General features: G+C 44.8%; 1 protein-coding gene and 1 long non-coding RNA gene across 3 annotated transcripts in view; one reads left to right on the forward strand and one right to left on the reverse strand.

Annotated features, from left to right (window-relative positions):
* Positions 1-2,771: 2,771 nt before the first annotated feature.
* Positions 2,772-16,335, reverse strand: LOC121705688. 2 transcript variants are annotated; one of them, XR_006030861.1, is made up of 3 exons: positions 16,120-16,335; positions 3,797-4,003; positions 2,772-2,812 (listed from the first exon to the last, which is right to left on the reverse strand). It is a non-coding gene; the product is annotated as an uncharacterized LOC121705688 (long non-coding RNA). The 2 variants fall into 2 exon arrangements; XR_006030860.1 differs by having other exon boundaries at positions 2,776-2,861.
* Positions 5,315-20,246, forward strand: part of LOC121705633 (laminin subunit alpha-3-like) — a 64,562-nt gene continuing 49,630 nt past the window's right edge. The window contains exons 1-3 of the mRNA XM_042086718.1: positions 5,315-7,650; positions 8,991-9,104; positions 17,636-17,754. Of these exons, the coding sequence (XP_041942652.1) occupies positions 7,441-7,650; positions 8,991-9,104; positions 17,636-17,754 (443 nt within the window). The 5' untranslated portion in view covers positions 5,315-7,440. The remainder of the gene's footprint in view (positions 7,651-8,990; positions 9,105-17,635; positions 17,755-20,246) is intronic.

The following is a 20,246-nucleotide window of genomic DNA, read 5'->3' on the forward strand; positions in this document are numbered from 1 at the left end:
CTCTGTAATGTTTGTGGTAAATCTTGTCATTATATGAATGAAAACAGTTTAGCATTACATTCTATGTCAATGCAAAATTGTGGAAGTTAATGTGCTATATAAGGTGTATTAACAACTGGAATAATTACTTAATAATCTTTAAGTAGCCTAAGCAAGCAAGTTAGTTTGAAGCTCAAGTTAGTTTGAATGACTACATTTTGTTGTGTGTGTGTCTGTATACATGTTCATATGGATGTGTGTGTGTGTGTTTGTTTGTGAGTGTGTGAGTAACAACAACTTTCGTATGAATTTACAACTCAGAATATTATACAATATACAGTACAACAAACTTTAACAAGTTAATTTACTTACTTTTTCTAAGGCAACAGGTTTTCACAGTTTTTTAAGTAAAGCGAACTAATCACAATTTACACTGTAGCCTTTTCCTCATCGTCACCCACTTGACGAGAGAGTGTAAAGAAAGACGGCGGAGCTTCATTCTTCAGGCAACAAAAACACCTGATAGACAACGTTCTCATCATTTGTAGGTACAGAGCACCACACCGCAGAGATACTCTCTTCTCCCTCCGTTTTACCTTTCAAACAGTTACCGATGATTCCTTGACACGTTTTAAAGTCATAAGATCTCAAAATGATGGGGTCCTTTGGAGGAGACCCCTCGATCTGTTGTTCAGTCATAGTATACAGACTCAGTTGGCCCAATTGAAAATGAAAGTCGTAGCCTAAAATGATATTACACCATCTCTCTTTTCCTCCTAACTCGTTGGGAGGAGGATCTTGATATCTGGAGGTAAAAATGGGCTTAGGTTTTTTCCTTGCCGGAGCGTTCGCCAAGCCTTCGTCAGGTTTAGAAATCCTGTTTTGAGGAGTGCCTGCTCCGCTAGACGGCCCCGCAACAGCATCCATATCAATAGTGAGCGCCTCTTCCTCACTGGCGCAGACACTGCCGCTAGCACTGCCGCTCATTCTCTCAGCCATGTTTGCTCTTTCTCTCTAGCTCTTTCTCTCTAGCTCTTTTATCCTCTTTGTGTTTTTACGAGCCTCTGCGTGTCTTAATGCTTAAAGAATACCTAGGTTTGCAACATAGGCTACATGTATGTAATCCTACACTACCCCTATTGTGCTTGAACTTTTCAATCGCAGGGCATAAGGCTTAAAGCTGAATTTTAAAAAGGTTACCCAGTGCCCGTTTGCATCTGCTCCTTTTATCCTCTCTGTTTTTACGACCCTCGTCCTTGATGGCGCAGCGTGTCTTAATGCTTAAGGAATGTCTGTGTTTGCAACATAGGCTACATGTATGTAATCCTACACCACCCTCTATTGTGCTTGAACTTTCAATCGCAGGCCATAAGGCTTAAAGCTGAATTTTAAAAAGGTTACCCAGTGCCTGTTTGCATCTGCTCAGCCATTTTCACACAATGGCTAGCCTAGGTTTCACCTCTTATGCGCGCTGATGCTGCAGAGAAGGAGAATTTTAAAAAGGTTACCGGGGCTCGATTGCACCTGCTCCTTTTATCCTCTCTGTGTTTGCGAACCTCGTGCTTGATGACGTAGCGTGACTCGATGGTTAAGGAATGCCCCTACGTTTGCAACATACATGTGCATGTGCAAGGTCAACCTCTACCCCCTGCTGTGCCTGTACAGTCAGCCTCTAGCCCGGCCCACAGGCATTTTTTGATTCCTCCCCATTTGTTTGATCACGCCCCTAATCCTTCCCGCTTTTTCAGTCACTTTCAGCCAAACCGTCGGAGGGAGAAGACGTGCGACTAAGAGCTCCAGACTTCAGGCTCTCTCTCTCTCTCGCGCGCGCGCAGAGTCCCATCCCAGGGACTCTGTCTGCCTGCCTGCCTGCCTGCCTCTGCCCGCTACTAGGCCCGGGGAATCCTAAGGAATCCTAAGGAATCCCAAGCTCCCCCGAGTTCAGAGCCCTCGCAAGCCACGCACGCCGCACAGGCCCCCGGCAACAAAAGTTAACTGTTCAACACGGTTGTCCCTCTCACACACTCTCTGGTTGTGCTTTACAGACTTTTATTTTAATTTCTTTTTATTTTTCAATAATACATTTTACAAACTTCTTATACATTTTAAAAACTAAAAAAATGACTTCTTTTATACATTTTTACAAAAAAACTCTACACTTTTTACGGTTTCAAGGCACAAAGCAAAGTTACGCCGATGTTGCTGAAAGTTCCAGAAAAACAAGAACGGTCCCGCCCCTTTGTATGATGTCATAAGACACGCCTGCAGAAAATAAGACCTCCCCATCATGACGTCATAAGATACGCCTACCTCACGTGATCAAGAATGATCTGGAAGGTAACGCCCCCCTGAATCAGCGAATTTATAATTTGACCTCTGACCTTAATTAGGGGGCCCCCCATCCATCATCTTGACAGAAGGTGGATGTTATATCTCTCTGTGGACCTAGTAAGACTAGACTGACTTGTTTTTGCTGACGTAATTGCATAATGGTTATGGTTAGGGTATTTAGAAGTGGACACTTTGTCCAAAGCGACTAACAGTATATGAACACTAAGCTACAATAATTTAAAAAATCATAGTTTCACAGAAAGTTGTAAAAGCCTGTAAAGTTGAAAACAAAAATGCAACCCCATGCCATTTAGGCAGACAATAACCCAGAGGAGACTGCGAAAAGGGATCACTGTCTGTTTACAGTTTAACCTAGTGTCCTAGCATTTACAGTGTCTAGTTTAACGTAGTGTCTGGCAGGGTCATATGTTCACACCAAGCACATATAACTGTGTGTTAATACATCTTTCCTCTTTTTGTTGAACATTTCAGGAAAGTCTTCCTGTTCCAACAGACACAGAGAGTGAAACCTGCCCGGCATTGTTCAGGAACTTCACTTTTGTGTGTGTGTGTGTGTGTGTGTGTGTTGCATTTGACAAAAACACACACACACACACACACACACACACACCTTATTTTTAGGGATCTTATAAAGTTGTTATAAGTAGGCTGCCGGGTTATCAGGTGTAAAATAAACACTAGCCTAAAATAAATACTGCATCGCCAGTAGATCTCACTTTTGGAGGGATGTACTTTGATGAAATAAAAATAGTCGTCTGTCCATAATGATTTGGTAGTGTACTTCATGAAACATGAAACGGAAGGTGGATATTTTCAACCTGCAAACACTAGCCTAAAATAAATACTGCATCGCCAGTAGATCTCTCTTTTGGAGGGATGTACTTTGATGAAATAAAAATAGTCGTCTGTCCATAATGATTTGGTAGTGTACTTCATGAAACGGAAGGTGGATATTTTCAACCTGCAAACACTAGCCAGGAGCCAGCACAGCACAGAGAGCCCCCCCCCCCCCCCCCCCCCCGGCCCAGAATTATTGTCTTTCATAGGGCCCACATGTTCTAGCAGCACTAAAGCACCTGCAACATGAAAAGACAATGGCTCAAGAACTAGAAATGTTTTTAAATGACCACAAAGCCCTGTTCTTAATCCAAAGCCCTGTTCTTAATCCAAAGCCCTGTTCTTAATCCAAAACAGATTTGGCTGCACTTAAGTGGCAGGTAGCCAACAACCTGATTCATTCAGTAGTGCGAGTTCCGTCACTGCCATTCCTGCAGTGTGGTGTGAATTGTAAGGGTTTAAACCAGTTGTTCTGGTCTGGCTTTGGCACACAATTTCCCATGTCTATCAAGTTGTGATGTCACAGGGAAACCCGCGCCTCTGTTTGTCTGTCTGTGTCTGTGTGTCCGCCTGTGCCTGTGTGATTGTGGCTGCGAGATTGGAGGGTGGGTGTGACGTGTGACCTTACCGGAAGTCTGTCTGTATGATGGTTGGGGTGCATTGGAGTAATTAGTCCCCACAGGTGTGGTGATTTAGGGGTGATGAGCTAAGCAGTATTTTAATAGTCGAGAGTCACTTGTGTGGCGTATAGCGAGTGAGAGGGTGTCTTTGCACGTTCCGTGATCACTGGAGCTGGAAGCTGAACACGGCACATAGTAGAACCAGAAAAAAGGTCCTGAAATAAAAGGAAAAATATACAGTACCCAAGACAAAATAAACAAACAGAAATGATAATGATGATAATAAATTAGCAGAGACATGAGTGGAATAACATAGAGAACATTATTATAGAGCTGTGTGTGTGTGTGTGTGTGTCAGATTCAGCGCCCTGTACTCCCATTTGTCTCTCTCTCTCTTCCCTTGTCAGCAGATCCCTGCTATTAGCCCATCTTTAGGGGCAGCCGTGGCCCACTGGTTAGCACTCTGGACTTGTAACCGGAGGGTTGCTGGTTCGAGCCCCGACCAGTGGGCCGCGGCTGAAGTGCCCTTGAGCAAGGCACCTAACCCCTCACTGCTCCCCGAGCGCCGCCGTTGAAGCTGGCAGCTCACTGCGCTGGGATTAGTGTGTGCTTCACCTCACTGTGTGCTGTTTGTGTTTCACTAATTCACCGATTGGGTTAAATGCAGAGACCAAATTTCCCTCACGGGATCAAAAAAGTATTTATACTTATACTTATCTGGTATCTGCCTGAGGTTCACCCGCCCATGCCAGTGTGTGCGTGTGTAGCTGGCTCTGACTGCCTCTCCCTCCCCATCTGCTGGATTGTGCGCTGTGCTGGATTGTGCACATTACTTATATACTTATATCACTATAGAGTGACCGCTGTCTAAATAAAAATATTTATCTTTTCTTACGCCACCCTCTGACTCTGGTGTGTTTATGGTGACAGTGTCTCCCCAGAAAAAACTATTGAAGAAAAAATATGGAGGAATAGATCAAGTTAGTTCAAATATGCCTGCAAAGGTTAGAGAATGTAGTCATGCGGGGGTAGTGTGGGGGCTATAAGGAGCTGGGCTGGCATGCAGCAGCCTGTTGTGGGTTCAAAACCCGGCTTCCACTGTTGTGCCCTCGAGCAAGGCGAGTTGCAGAGACAATGGCTCTGGAAATATAGGTGGCATAAGGCGCTTTGGATAAAAGTGTCTGCTAAGAAAATACATGTACATGTAGACTCTCTGATCTCACCAGAATTAGTTTACAGCATTCTATTTGACAGATTATAAAATCAACCAAGTCTGCTGTGCAGCTGGGCAGCCGTGGGCTACTGGTTAGCGCTTCGTACTTGTAACCAGAGGGTTGTAACCTCACTGCTCCCCGAGTTGCCACTGTTATAGCAAGCAGCTCACTGCGCCAAGATTAGTGTGTGCTTCTCCTCACTGTGTGTTCACTGTGTGCTGAGTGTGTTTCACTAATTCACGGATTGGGATAAATGCAGAGACCAAATTTCCCTCATGGCATCAAAAGAGTATATATACCTGTACTTCAAAAACTGCATTTCATCCATAGTATATGTTCAACTGTTTATGATGATTCTGAAATTCTTCATCAAGTGACCTCATTTTTATGTCACTCCGTTCAGGCCATCAGAACAACCACCTGTAACACAGACTGTAGTTCATCCATCTCTTTCAGTTATATTTCACACAGATAACAGTGTGTAGATTTCACACATATGCAGTGATAAAAAGGTCCAAGGTGTTGTGTGTGTGGGCGTGTGGTTTGTACAAGGCAGTCAGAAGACACCGAGATCGGAGCCGATACTGACCCAGAAACATCCTGCCAGATGACGTAGAGAGTTGTAGTTCTATTACTAGCGACGTTAAAGTCAATAAGAAAAAATCTGCTCAGGAGTCAGGAGCATGTGTTTGTGTGTGTGTGTGTTTGTGTTCGTGTGTGTGTGTGTGTGTGTGTGTGTGTGTGTGTGTGTGTGTGTGTGTGCGTTCACATGCAGTGTTTGTGCGTTTCTGTTTGTGATGACATTTGCATTTTGAGCTAGTCTAGTTTGTGTAGATCTTTCAACTATGACATTTCAGGGGAGTGCATAAACACCTGCGAACCCAGAAGATAACTGGTCACAGAAAGAATCTTGCATCTGAATTTAAAGGCACCCTTAAAAGTTATTTTTTACCTTACGTTACAAGAATCTCACATCTGACTTTAAAGGCATTCTTATAAAAAGAATTTACCTTAACATAACATTTCCAAAATCATTTTGATGACACATAACCTCATAACATGATGGACGGCACTTCTGGCATTGTCTGAGCGGCATTGAGCATTGTCTCTGTAGTGATTACCGACCTAGCAAGTTTCTAGTCCGCACCGCAACCCCCCCCCCCCCCCAAAAAAAAAATTGACTCGCAAAAGAGCTATATGCTACAGGAATTCGGAGATCTTTTTTCTACAGATTGTAGGAAGGTGCATTCCCTCTATATTACAGTATATCGGAGTTATGTTCATACTTTGTTGCAAAAGATGCATATTTAGCGACGGATCAAAACGAAAAACAATGGTTCTGTTTCGTCCTTGTGGGGCTTAATTATGTAGGAGCACTGACCTGACCTGTGATCATCAATAGAAATCTGAAGTAAATTGGACCAGTAATTATTAAGTTATGTGAGCTGACACATACACACACACACACACGCACGCACACACACACACACACACACACACACACACACACACACAGAAAGAGAAAGAGAGAGAGAGAGAAACCTGATTGCAACACCCTTTGCTCCCCTACTGGTCCAGGGTAATAATTAGCCTAAGAGTAACTCTGGTATGCATCAAATGGAAACACTGATAGTATGTGCTCCAGACATGATGTGTATTGTCTGTTCCAGTTGTGTGACTGACTGCATTTACATGCACTTCAGTATCCCGGTTATTAGGCTTATCCCGGTGGAACAGTATCCCAGTTTCTTTTGGAGCTCTCCACCCAGCATAACCGGGTTCCTCAAAATACGATATAAGGGCTTATCCAGGGTTCTGAAAGTAGGACATGATGTTCACGTGCACAATTTCAAAACCGGTATACTTCAAAATCCTGATCATAACCAGGATACTGAAGTGCATGTCAACGCAGTTGGTGAAACAATACAGCAGTGGCATGGGTTTAGAGGTGGGCTCCTCCCTTTACACCAAGGGGCCGCACCTGTTACGACCTTTGCACCTTTGCACACACGTGCCTAACTCACCTGGAGAAATTGTTTTCCACAGTTCTACTGTAACCACGAGACCTACCTAATTTACCAGGAAAGAGTTTTGACAAGCTAGCATGGCTTTTTGCTAAAGCTTTTGGAGAGACAGTTTGTCAGATAGATAGATACTTTATCTTCATCAAGTCATCAACTTAGGGAGTACAGGTGTTCTGTACATTGGTGAGTTGCAAAGTGCTGTGAGGGGAAGAATAGCCTAGCATTGGGCAGCTAGCATAACCTGAGTTGGTAGGCTAATATACAGCAAGCCACTTGGATATAATAGAAAAGGTCCACAGTTGTAAGGTCATGTGTCAGGCGCTGTAGAGAGGTAAGCTCTGCTACAAGGTTTTAGAACGTTCAGCGGAGAGGAGTGAGTTCTATCCACTGAGGGTTAACTGTTGTGTTGCGGCCATGCTAGCGGGTGTGGTGAGGGTGTTGCTCACTGGAGCCCTGCTGCTTGGTCTCTGCCTAGGCGCACATGGGGGCTCTGGGAGGAGACGGGGTCATGGATGTCGCCAGAAGAGACAGGCAGGAAGTCCACCCTGGCAGGAAGACCCCAGGATCCCTCGGAAGTACTGCAACCCTGCTGGGAACAGCAGCTCGTCTGGGAATATCATCCAGGTAAGGTCACGCAACTAATGTCACCTGTAGATATCTAACACAGGTGGTCACTAGAGAACAAGACCTGTAGATAGACTATGATAAATGATCCATGAGGATCCCACAATTCCCTATGATCCATGAGGACTTAGAAAACAGTCTTATTGGCTTACAGACCAACATGAATGTTTGGCCATAGACCCTGATTTAACCAGAGACCTTTGCTGCAAAAGTGTAGTTTGAGATTAATTATAGCAGCAAAAGGTAAAATAATTGTATTGGACTGTGGAAAGTGTGATCTTTAAGACATCTTCTGCTGCTTGCTCTCTCTTTCTATTTCTCTCTCTCTCTGTCCTTCTCTCCCTGTCTTTCTCTCTAATAATTGTCTCATTGATCAGTGGCATGACTCATGGTGGCAGTCACACACCCAGATCCCTGTTGGTTCTAGTCTTCAAATTCTATGCAGTTTTGAACCTGTCAGCCAAAGATACCTGTGATTACAATGCCCTGGGTTTTGCTTTTTCATTTTTAGGTGACGCTATACATCAAATGAGTGGAAATGGGATGGGTTGACTGCTCACACACACACACACACACACACACACACTCTCTCTCTCTCTCTCTTATGCTCGGCTGCCCGCTCTCTCTCTCTTTCTCTCTCTCCTTCTCTCTGTTTCTCTCTCCTTCTCTCTGTCTCTCTCTCTCCTTCTCTCTGTCTCTCTCTTCTAATAATTGTCTCATTGATCAGTGGCATGACTCATGGTGGCAGTCACACCCAGATGTCTGTTGGTTCTAGTCTGAAAGGCAATCAAGTTATGACCAATTAAAAGTAAACACTGTCTCTGTCTCGGCTTGTCCTTATCGGAATTGTCAGGGCATTATAATATTTATATACAGATTTTCAACTGAATTCAGTTTCAGTCAATTCAATGCCAATATTATGTCATGTAGAAAAAATATGATAGATAGATAGATAGATAGATACTTTATTGATCCCCGAGGAGAAATTCAAGACATATATGGAGAAATAAGGAGAAGCTCAGCCCCTTCAATAGCTTGTCAGTCCTTATTTGTATGTTGTTTTTGTTAAAAGCATCAGCTAAATAAATAAATCTATGTGGAAATGCCATGTAAATATGTAAATGTCATGTAGATGTGATGAAAATATCATGTAAATACGCAAATGTCATGTAGATGTGATGTAAATGTCATGTAAATGTGCAAATGTCATATAGATGTGTGAATATGTAAATGTAAATGAGTAAATGCATAGATATGATGTAAATATGTAATAAATGCATGTACAGAGTGTAAATATGTAAACGTGATGTAGTGTAAAGGTAAATGGGTTGTGTTTGCAGGCATGTGGCTCTGGTCAGTACCGGGAGTGGACAGGCCCTTTCAAAGGCCTGTGTGTGCCATGCAGCTGCAACCGCCATTCCCACCAGTGTGACCCATTTACCGGAAGATGTCTGGTAAGGACCTCCATGTGTGTGTGTGTGTTAATGGGGCAAGCGATGGTGTGTGTGTTAATGGGGCAAGCGATGCTGGAGGAGCATGTAAGTCGTTCTGCCATGTGTGTGTGTGTGTTAACGGGGCGAGCGATGCTGGTAAGGACCTCCATGTGTGTGTGTGTGTTAACGGGGCGAGCCATGCTGGAGGAGCATGCAAGTCGTTCTGCCATGTGTGTGTGTGTGTTAACGGGGCGAGCGATGCTGGTAAGGACCTCCATGTGTGTGTGTGTGTTAACGGGGCAAGCCATGCTGGAGGAGCGTGTAAGTCGTTCTGCCATGTGTGTGTGTGTGTTAACGGGGCAAGCCATGCTGGAGGAGCATCTGGTAAGGACCTCCATGTGTGTGTGTGTGTTAACGGGGCAAGCCATGCTGGAGGAGCATGTAAGTCGTTCTGCCATGTGTGTGTGTGTGTTAACGGGGCGAGCGATGCTGGTAAGGACCTCCATGTGTGTGTGTGTGTTAACGGGGCGAGCCATGTGTGTGTGTGTGTTAACGGGGCAAGCCATGCTGGAGGAGCATGTAAGTCGTTCTGCCATGTGTGTGTGTGTGTTAACGGGGCGAGCGATGCTGGTAAGGACCTCCATGTGTGTGTGTGTGTTAACGGGGCGAGCCATGCTGGAGGAGCGTGTAAGTCGTTCTGCCTCGCTCTGCTTTCTGCTTTCTCTTCCTCTCTGGGCCATCGTTGTGGTATCTGGTGAAGACCTCCATGTGTCTGATTGCGTGCTGGTGAAGACCTCCATGTGTCTGATTGCGTGCTGGTGAAGACCTCCATGTGTCTGATTGCGTGCTGGTGAAGACCTCCATGTGTCTGATTGCGTGCTGGTAAAGGCCTCCATGTGTCTGCGTGCTGGTAAAGACCTCCATGTGTCTGGTTGCGTGCTGGTGAAGACCTCCATGTGTCTGATTGCTGGTAAAGACCTCCATGTGTCTGATTGCGTGCTGGTGAAGACCTCCATGTGTCTGATTGCTGGTAAAGACCTCCATGTGTCTGATTGCGTGCTGGTGAAGACCTCCATGTGTCTGCGTGCTGGTAAAGACCTCCATGTGTCTGATTGCGTGCTGGTGAAGACCTCCATGTGTCTGATTGCGTGCTGGTAAAGACCTCCATGTGTCTGATTGCGTGCTGGTGAAGACCTCCATGTGTCTGATTGCTGGTAAAGACCTCCATGTGTCTGATTGCGTGCTGGTGAAGACCTCCATGTGTCTGCGTGCTGGTAAAGACCTCCATGTGTCTGATTGCGTGCTGGTGAAGACCTCCATGTGTCTGATTGCGTGCTGGTAAAGACCTCCATGTGTCTGATTGCGTGCTGGTGAAGACCTCCATGTGTCTGATTGCTGGTAAAGACCTCCATGTGTCTGATTGCGTGCTGGTGAAGACCTCCATGTGTCTGCGTGCTGGTAAAGACCTCCATGTGTCTGATTGCGTGCTGGTGAAGACCTCCATGTGTCTGATTGCGTGCTGGTAAAGACCTCCATGTGTCTGATTGCGTGCTGGTGAAGACCTCCATGTGTCTGATTGCTGGTAAAGACCTCCATGTGTCTGATTGCGTGCTGGTGAAGACCTCCATGTGTCTGCGTGCTGGTAAAGACCTCCATGTGTCTGATTGCGTGCTGGTGAAGACCTCCATGTGTCTGATTGCGTGCTGGTAAAGACCTCCATGTGTCTGATTGCGTGCTGGTGAAGACCTCCATGTGTCTGATTGCTGGTAAAGACCTCCATGTGTCTGATTGCGTGCTGGTGAAGACCTCCATGTGTCTGCGTGCTGGTAAAGACCTCCATGTGTCTGATTGCGTGCTGGTGAAGACCTCCATGTGTCTGATTGCGTGCTGGTAAAGACCTCCATGTGTCTGATTGCGTGCTGGTGAAGACCTCCATGTGTCTGATTGCTGGTAAAGACCTCCATGTGTCTGATTGCGTGCTGGTGAAGACCTCCATGTGTCTGCGTGCTGGTAAAGACCTCCATGTGTCTGATTGCGTGCTGGTGAAGACCTCCATGTGTCTGATTGCGTGCTGGTAAAGACCTCCATGTGTCTGATTGCGTGCTGGTGAAGACCTCCATGTGTCTGATTGCTGGTAAAGACCTCCATGTGTCTGATTGCGTGCTGGTGAAGACCTCCATGTGTCTGCGTGCTGGTAAAGACCTCCATGTGTCTGATTGCGTGCTGGTGAAGACCTCCATGTGTCTGATTGCGTGCTGGTAAAGACCTCCATGTGTCTGATTGCGTGCTGGTGAAGACCTCCATGTGTCTGATTGCTGGTAAAGACCTCCATGTGTCTGATTGCGTGCTGGTGAAGACCTCCATGTGTCTGCGTGCTGGTAAAGACCTCCATGTGTCTGATTGCGTGCTGGTGAAGACCTCCATGTGTCTGATTGCGTGCTGGTAAAGACCTCCATGTGTCTGATTGCGTGCTGGTGAAGACCTCCATGTGTCTGATTGCTGGTAAAGACCTCCATGTGTCTGATTGCGTGCTGGTGAAGACCTCCATGTGTCTGCGTGCTGGTAAAGACCTCCATGTGTCTGATTGCGTGCTGGTGAAGACCTCCATGTGTCTGATTGCGTGCTGGTAAAGACCTCCATGTGTCTGATTGCGTGCTGGTGAAGACCTCCATGTGTCTGATTGCGTGCTGGTAAAGACCTCCATGTGTCTGATTGCGTGCTGGTGAAGACCTCCATGTGTCTGCGTGCTGGTAAAGACCTCCATGTGTCTGATTGCGTGCTGGTGAAGACCTCCATGTGTCTGATTGCGTGCTGGTAAAGACCTCCATGTGTCTGATTGCGTGCTGGTGAAGACCTCCATGTGTCTGATTGCTGGTAAAGACCTCCATGTGTCTGATTGCGTGCTGGTGAAGACCTCCATGTGTCTGCGTGCTGGTAAAGACCTCCATGTGTCTGATTGCGTGCTGGTGAAGACCTCCATGTGTCTGATTGCGTGCTGGTAAAGACCTCCATGTGTCTGATTGCGTGCTGGTGAAGACCTCCATGTGTCTGATTGCTGGTAAAGACCTCCATGTGTCTGATTGCGTGCTGGTGAAGACCTCCATGTGTCTGCGTGCTGGTAAAGACCTCCATGTGTCTGATTGCGTGCTGGTGAAGACCTCCATGTGTCTGATTGCGTGCTGGTAAAGACCTCCATGTGTCTGATTGCATGCTGGTGAAGACCTCCATGTGTCTGATTGCTGGTAAAGACCTCCATGTGTCTGATTGCGTGCTGGTGAAGACCTCCATGTGTCTGCGTGCTGGTAAAGACCTCCATGTGTCTGATTGCGTGCTGGTGAAGACCTCCATGTGTCTGATTGCGTGCTGGTAAAGACCTCCATGTGTCTGATTGCGTGCTGGTGAAGACCTCCATGTGTCTGATTGCTGGTAAAGACCTCCATGTGTCTGATTGCGTGCTGGTGAAGACCTCCATGTGTCTGCGTGCTGGTAAAGACCTCCATGTGTCTGATTGCGTGCTGGTGAAGACCTCCATGTGTCTGATTGCGTGCTGGTAAAGACCTCCATGTGTCTGATTGCGTGCTGGTGAAGACCTCCATGTGTCTGATTGCTGGTAAAGACCTCCATGTGTCTGATTGCGTGCTGGTGAAGACCTCCATGTGTCTGCGTGCTGGTAAAGACCTCCATGTGTCTGATTGCGTGCTGGTGAAGACCTCCATGTGTCTGATTGCGTGCTGGTAAAGGCCTCCATGTGTCTGCGTGCTGGTAAAGACCTCCATGTGTCTGGTTGCGTGCTGGTAAAGACCTCCATGTGTCTGATTGCGTGCTGGTGAAGACCTCCATGTGTCTGATTGCTGGTAAAGGCCTCCATGTGTCTGATTGCGTGCTGGTAAAGGCCTCCATGTGTCTGATTGCTGGTAAAGGCCTCCATGTGTCTGATTGCTGGTAAAGGCCTCCATGTGTCTGATTGCGTGCTGGTAAAGGCCTCCATGTGTCTGCGTGCTGGTAAAGGCCTCCATGTGTCTGATTGCGTGCTGGTAAAGGCCTCCATGTGTCTGATTGCTGGTAAAGGCCTCCATGTGTCTGTTAACTGCTACTCCATCTATTCGTCCTTTGCCTCTTCTGCAACATCCTCCTCTTCTTACTGACCACTGTGGCCCCTGCAAAGGAGGATGTAAGGACGTTTCTGTCCGTGCTTCTCTCTGACCGCTGGCTCTTCCTGTTCCCCCTCTTCTATGTCTTCTGTCCTAATGTGTCCCATGATAAGGGCCTTTGCACACTGAGTCCTAATTTTTGGTCTGAAATTGTCACACAATTAAAAGCTAAGGTAACACTTGACAGTTTCGACATAAGAGTGGCATGACACTGTCATGAATACATAACACTGTCATGACACATCAACCCTAATCCTAATCCTAACCCTAACTTGACCCTAACCCTAATCCTAACCCTAACTTGACCCTAACCCTAAACCTAACCCTAATCCTAACCCTAACTTGACAAAAACCAAATGTCACTTAATAACAGAAGCATCATGTCATAAACATTTATGACTTGTTTATGACAGTCTCATGTCACTCTATTTTTGTCTACACTATCAAGTAAGGTGTAACTAAAGATAAAAACGATTTCATGTTGTGCCATTCATTTCTACACACAGAAATGTTTGTCTGTCAAAACGTTTTCGGAACAGTTTTGATGTGTTTTTAACATTTGCATATGTAGTGTCAGTGTGAATGAGGTGTCCTGTTGCAGCATTTAGCGTTGGACGGACCAAAAAAAAAAAAAAAAAATGAAATAGTTTCCCTTTTTCTTGGGTTTTCTGATATCTCCCATCATTTCATGCTCCTCATTATATAAATTATTCCAGTTCCCCTTTTTCTATAGACTCTCCACATCCTTCTTCTTTCTCACCTCTGGCTGTGTTATTGTTCCATATTTCCCTTTTCAGAGGTGCCTGTATTAGTGGTTTTCCTCTCTCTGTTCTTGTTTCTTGTTAGATTCTCTGGGCCGGATGTACAAAGTGCTAATAAGTTTTTCTATACGCTGAAAGTGAGCTGAGCTTTGTCATATTTTGTGGAATTTACTAAGCTGCCACTTCATTATGTAAACAAGCTCTCATCACCTCCCACGTACGATCAGATTTGTACATAGGTTGTCATTTTTTAAGGTGCAAAAAGTATCAGAAACAGGCAATAATTCGGTGGTAATTCTTAGTACATCTAGGCCTCTGTTAATTCTTATGACGAATCTGTTTTATCTGGTCTATTGATTTTCTTTCTCACTCTATCTCACTTTCTCTACACTGCTACCAGAGTTAATACAGAGATAGAGAGAGAGATTGATAGAATAGAATAGAATACCAATTCTACCAACCTTCTTTATCTCTGTATCTCACTCTCTTTCACTTTCACCTAGACCAAAACTGTCCCACTTCTTAGCTTAGCACCATAGATATTAAGATAGAAACGAGGCTGTATCTTGTACAGCATTCTAAAATCTTTGGCTTCAATCAGGTTAGTGAGGCAAAGTCATATTGGCGCAATTATATCACACTGCCAGTGGATCTAAACAGCAACAACGCTGTTAGTCCTGCAGTCAGTTTTAACATCGGTGCAACAGTAACATGCTATCCGACCAATGGTCAGTCACTCTGAGTTTCTGAGCATGACGTGATAGGAGCTCTTAGGGGAGCTAATAGCATGACGGCTGCTGGACCAGACGGCTGTTAAAATCCTGTGCTGATCAGCTGGCACCAGTGTTTACAACCATCTTCAATTTGTCCCTAGCCCTCTCTGTAGTCCCCAGGTGCCTAACAAGAGCCACCATTATGCCTGCTGTGCCTGAGAAGTCCAACACTGCCAGCTTAAATGATTACCGCCCTTGACATCCATGGTGAGGAAATGTTTTGAGAGATGTGTGAAGGACATTGTCTGTTCATCCCAGCTCCTACTCCACTGCAAAGCTGTGGACGATACAGTGGTGATAGGACTCATGTCCAACAACGATGAGACAGCCTATCTGAATGAAGTTGAGGAGCTGACATCATGGTGTAAGGAAAGCCTAGAACTGAATGTCTCTAAAACCAAGGAACTGGTGGTAGACTTTAGACGAGAGAAGCAGAGTCACGCTCCACTGGAAATGTATGGTGCCCCTGTAGAGAGAGAGTGGACAGCTTTAGATACCTTGGTGTAAACATCTCTGAGGATCTTTCGTGGACATCACACATCTCCAACCAAGTGAAAAAGGCAAGAGAACGCCTGTATCACCTCAGAAGGCTGAGGAAATTCAGAATGTCCACAGAGCTGCTGAAGAGCTTCTGCTCTGCCACGATAGTGTCTGTTACTTCTGGGAACATAACAACATGGTACAGAAATAGCAGCTCTCAGGATAAAATGGCCCTGCACAGAGGGATCGGATGTGAGAGTTGTCAGGACTAAACTACCTGGGTTACAGGACATTTACACCAGCCGTTGCCAGTCAAGGGCAAAGAAAATCCTAAAGGACTGTCACCACCCTAACCACAGTCTTTTAAAATGGCTGCCCTCTGGAAAGTGCCTCCCTCAAAGCCAGAACTGAAAGACTAAGAGGGAGCTTCTTCCCCCAAGCCATACGGGCCATGCATAAATGTTCCAGCACTTTTTTTCCTTTTTTATAAGCCCATTAAAGCATTTATTTATTTTTATTTATTTAATTTCAGGCTCACCTTATTTTTTTTAATCTTATTTTACTTATTGTTTTTTCCCCTTGCTCTTCTACTTTTTCTACCTTTTCCCCTATGTACAGCATGGAGTTGCTGTCACAATCCCTCATTTCACTGCTTTTTGTTTCTGTGCAAATATGCAAGTGACAAATAAATCTCTTGAATCTATTACAATTAATATTAAATAACATAAATACATACAATATTCAAATCAATAAAGAAGAACAAATTCTAAACAAAAAAGTGTTTTGACCACCTTGACCACCTCAAAATTGGTTGGGCTGTTGTCCGTTGTGACGGTGGACTTGTAAACCGATGAGAAAAATGGCAATTTACCACTGGCCTCTTGCTATCTGGGAACAAACAAATGTTGTCAACTGTATCTTCAGGTTACAATCTGATAGGACTCATGCCAGTGAGCAGCAGCCTGACATCTGAATCCATTGCATCATGGTCTCTGGCAGGGGACGGTGTCATCCAGACATACCTGGACTTCAGAATGCTGTGATAGTATCTCTCTGATTTCTATTTGACGTCTCTCTTTCTCTCTCTGTCTGTATCATGGTGGGTGGTGGTGGTGTTATAGCACCCCTACTTTTGCTGAAACACAATTCCACCCCCAAACTTTTACAATTTGGCCGGGATTATTTCACTTCTCTACCCCAGCCTTATCGAGCCGTCTCGCCTTCTTCCCGTGCGGGCATTATCAAGCCAACATTATCTAGCTGGCAGCATCATGCCAATCTCTCTCTGCTCTGTTTGCTGTCTGTCTGCTGCTCTGCTCTGCTCTGTTCTGTTGTAACTTAAGGTCTTTGAAACCATAAGGCAGAACACTAAAACTGGGATAGCTAAAATGCAAAATCACTAGAGCGAAGACACTCCTTTGATGATGAAGTTGTGATACATTGGACAGTGGACACAATCCCCCATGTTTATAAAATGATGAAATCTCTGTGCACTGAAGGCAGCACCAAGTAACTGCTCCGTCTTTTGTAAGTGCGCTTGACATAATGTCTTAGTACCCGCAAGGGGCACAAAAACCTAGCCTCTGCAAAGTCCTTTTAGGCAAGTCCCTCCACTTGGCGGTCATATTACAACGCTTTTTGGGCACTTATCGGGCATCTATTCCAGGTACAGCTGTGCATGCGCAATGCTTCACAAATCACAACATACCAACCTCGCTCCAGCTGCGAGATCACAGCACATGATTGGCACGACGTATTCACAACATACTGTACCACATGATAGGCACGATGTATTCACATGTCAACTTTTGACGGCAGAAGGGGCGGAATATGTGTAGACGACTGCCATGTTTGTGTTACAAACTAACCCCATACATTTCTATGGAAGATTCTTCGAGTGCTGTGTTTCCTCGTTAGAAAGTCTCTGGCCTATGTCAGTGGCCAGTTAGTGGTCTTTTAAATCTAGCGTCGCAAGCCAGTCACTGTGAACAATTTGTTTCTGAGTAAGCATACAAAATGGGAGATTCTTTAGATGCCCATTCAATCATCTCAGATCCAGTATGGGTCTGATGCCCCGTCTTTCTTGGGAAACAATGAAATACCTGCTGTAAAAGCCTATTGTGGTGATGTTGAGTGGATCGACTGGAAGAGAACCTATATTTCCTGTATCTTGTTAAGATAATCACTTAGAGGTGGTGTAGGTGTTAGGGGTGGTTTCGGTCTTAGGCGGGGGTGGTCTAGTTGTTACGGATCTGGGATTCCAGATGGAACACCTGCAGGTTGTGAATTGATTCCAAAGAAGTCGCTGTGGATGACAACATCAGCTAAATGATGATTATTGCATTGCAATGTGTTAGTATGCAAAGTATAACTGTGTGTGTGTTCAGGATTGCCAGCACAACACTGCAGGTGACCACTGCCAACACTGTGCTGAGGGTTACTATGGTGACGCGGCTCAAAGAACATGCAAGCTGTGTCCGTGCCCCTTTTCTGTGCCATCCAACAGGTTTGGAAACACACACACACACACACACAGATACACACACACACACACACACACACACACGCAGAAGGGGAGTAGCCATGGCCGTAGCTACCATAGAGGACACCGAGGTCATGTCCTCGGTATTTATATCTTCAAGTTTTGTTTAATTTATTAAGTAGCCTACAAATAGCCGAAGAGATCGTCACGTGACACGTCGTTGCAGATACCTCTGACAAATGAAAGTAAAGTCGACTCGGCTATCGCGGAGTGTCCTAAACTAATTAATGAACGCAACGCAGCTCACATGAAATTCAATAGGCCTACTATTGTATTAAATAAATAAACTTGACGGTTTGTTCATTTTCTGCCAGTAATCTTGACCTGAACAAAGGCTGCGACAAAGTTAACGTTTGGAAAGCCAGCAGAAGTTGAGCAGGAAAGGTGAGAAAGGTAATGGTTGAATACAATAACGGAGTGTCTATTTACACCCCTGGTACAAATAGCCTTGGCCACACAGCTGAGCTATCCACACCCTGTGACATAACAACAAAAAGACGTTGCTCACGTGAACAAATACAACTGTCAGTTTGTTAGTTAACAGGAATTTCGTGAATATGACGCTCAGGCCTATAGACTACCTGCAAACACTTATTTAGGTGTGGAAGTGCTGTAGATAGTACAGTGGTTACAGACATGGTTTAGCATGTGGGAGACTGGGGTTCAATTCTTGATGTGTTTTGGCAGAGTGAGTGCGCACGTGTACGTGAACGTCTCTGGAGAGAAGGCGCACAATTTGAACAATAAATCGATTCTCTGCGGAACGGAAGTTTTGATTGCAACAATTAGCTAGTTCATGCACCAGGGTGTAAATAGCATACATTACTATACACCAGGGTACGAATAGCATCCACTTCTAACTATACATTGATGCAAACAGCATACCTTATTCAGAGTGTCTATTACACAGCTGAGCTATTCACACCCTGTGACGTAACAACAAAAACATGTTGCTCGTTTTTTTTATTACATTGTGTGATCAATATGCCAGAGTAAATGCACAGGGGTGCAAATAGCATACACTGGCATTTGTACCAGACAGGGTATTAATAGAACACATTGCTGTGTGCACCGGGGTACGAATACAATTCACTTCTAATTGCACCAGGGTACGAATAGCATACACTGCTAATTGTACCAGGGGTGCAAATAGCCTTACCCATACAATAAAGATGAAATAGGGCTACCAATGAGATGCTAACCTGTAATGAAAATGTTATGTTGAAATTCAGTGGAGATGCAGTTAGCTAACCTGCACTGAAAATTAAGGTATAATAATGATATTTAGAATGGAACATCAATGTTGTGATGATGGATATTATCTCATATGGCCCAAACATAACCTATTGTCAAATTATATCAATTACTGGTCAGTAATTTAGAGACTTGTTGGTTTAATAAATCCAACACAGGAAATAGAAATCAGGCAGTTGAGGAGAAAGAGGAAGAGAGGGAAATGATGAAAGGTGAAGGGCCCTCCCAAATGAGTGAGAGTCAAGATGAGAAGAAGGTAGAAGGTAGCCTAAAAGCTCTGCAGCCTATGACCCTGCAAATTATAAATGAAACAGTGCAGAACATTCTTAATAACAGATTGAGCAGGGTTCAGTATAAATATCCAAAGCCAATTTGGGAAAAGGCTTTTGAGATATACAGGTGCATCTGAATATTGTGGAAAAGTATGTAGGTTCAAATATAAGCAAAACATTATACATATAAACTGAACAAATCTATGGTTCTACGTCATTGTGTGTGTATGTGTGTGTGTGTGTGTGTGTGTGGTATGGGCTCGAAAGAACCCTCTAGAATTTCCCTGACGAGCCTTCATTTTCAAGTGCAGTGATAGGCTACTGTGTGCTCACAGCTCAGTATTTGAAAAGTACTGGCTACGGGCTTGGGAGTAGCCGAAACTCTTATTGGCCTTATCAGCCTAGTGGGGCCTTGAAAAACAAACAAACACACACACACACAAGGATGGAAAGTTTCATGTGTGCTGGTGCACTGGTGTCCCGGTGTGCACTGAGCTCTGGGTGAAAGCGTGCACTACAGCGATGGACATGGTTAAAGTGTAGTGACATCTGACACGACAACACAATGATGTCACTGCGTGTCACTTTCATTAGAGACGGGTTCATCTAAACAACATTTTTTCATCTCTTGCGATGCAAATAGTTACTGTAGGTGTAAACAAATGCCTCCGGTACAGCATAATCTGTAAAAGCTTAATGGGACTCGAGTTCTTGAAGCGCTTATCCCACAGCAGAGGTTATTAATGCTCCATTCATATCAGCTGTCAGTCTCCACTACCTACAGATTAGAGGTTTGCAGGGATTTCTATTGTGACTGTACCAATAAGTAAACACTTCCCTATGCTAAGCTCATGGCTCATCTCTACTCAACTGCCAGACAATTAGCCAGACAATGAGCATGATTAGAGTTGCATTACAGGGGAATTCTGG

Source organism: Alosa sapidissima, chromosome 3 (genome assembly GCF_018492685.1).
Source record: "Alosa sapidissima isolate fAloSap1 chromosome 3, fAloSap1.pri, whole genome shotgun sequence".
NCBI lineage: Eukaryota > Metazoa > Chordata > Actinopteri > Clupeiformes > Clupeidae > Alosa > Alosa sapidissima.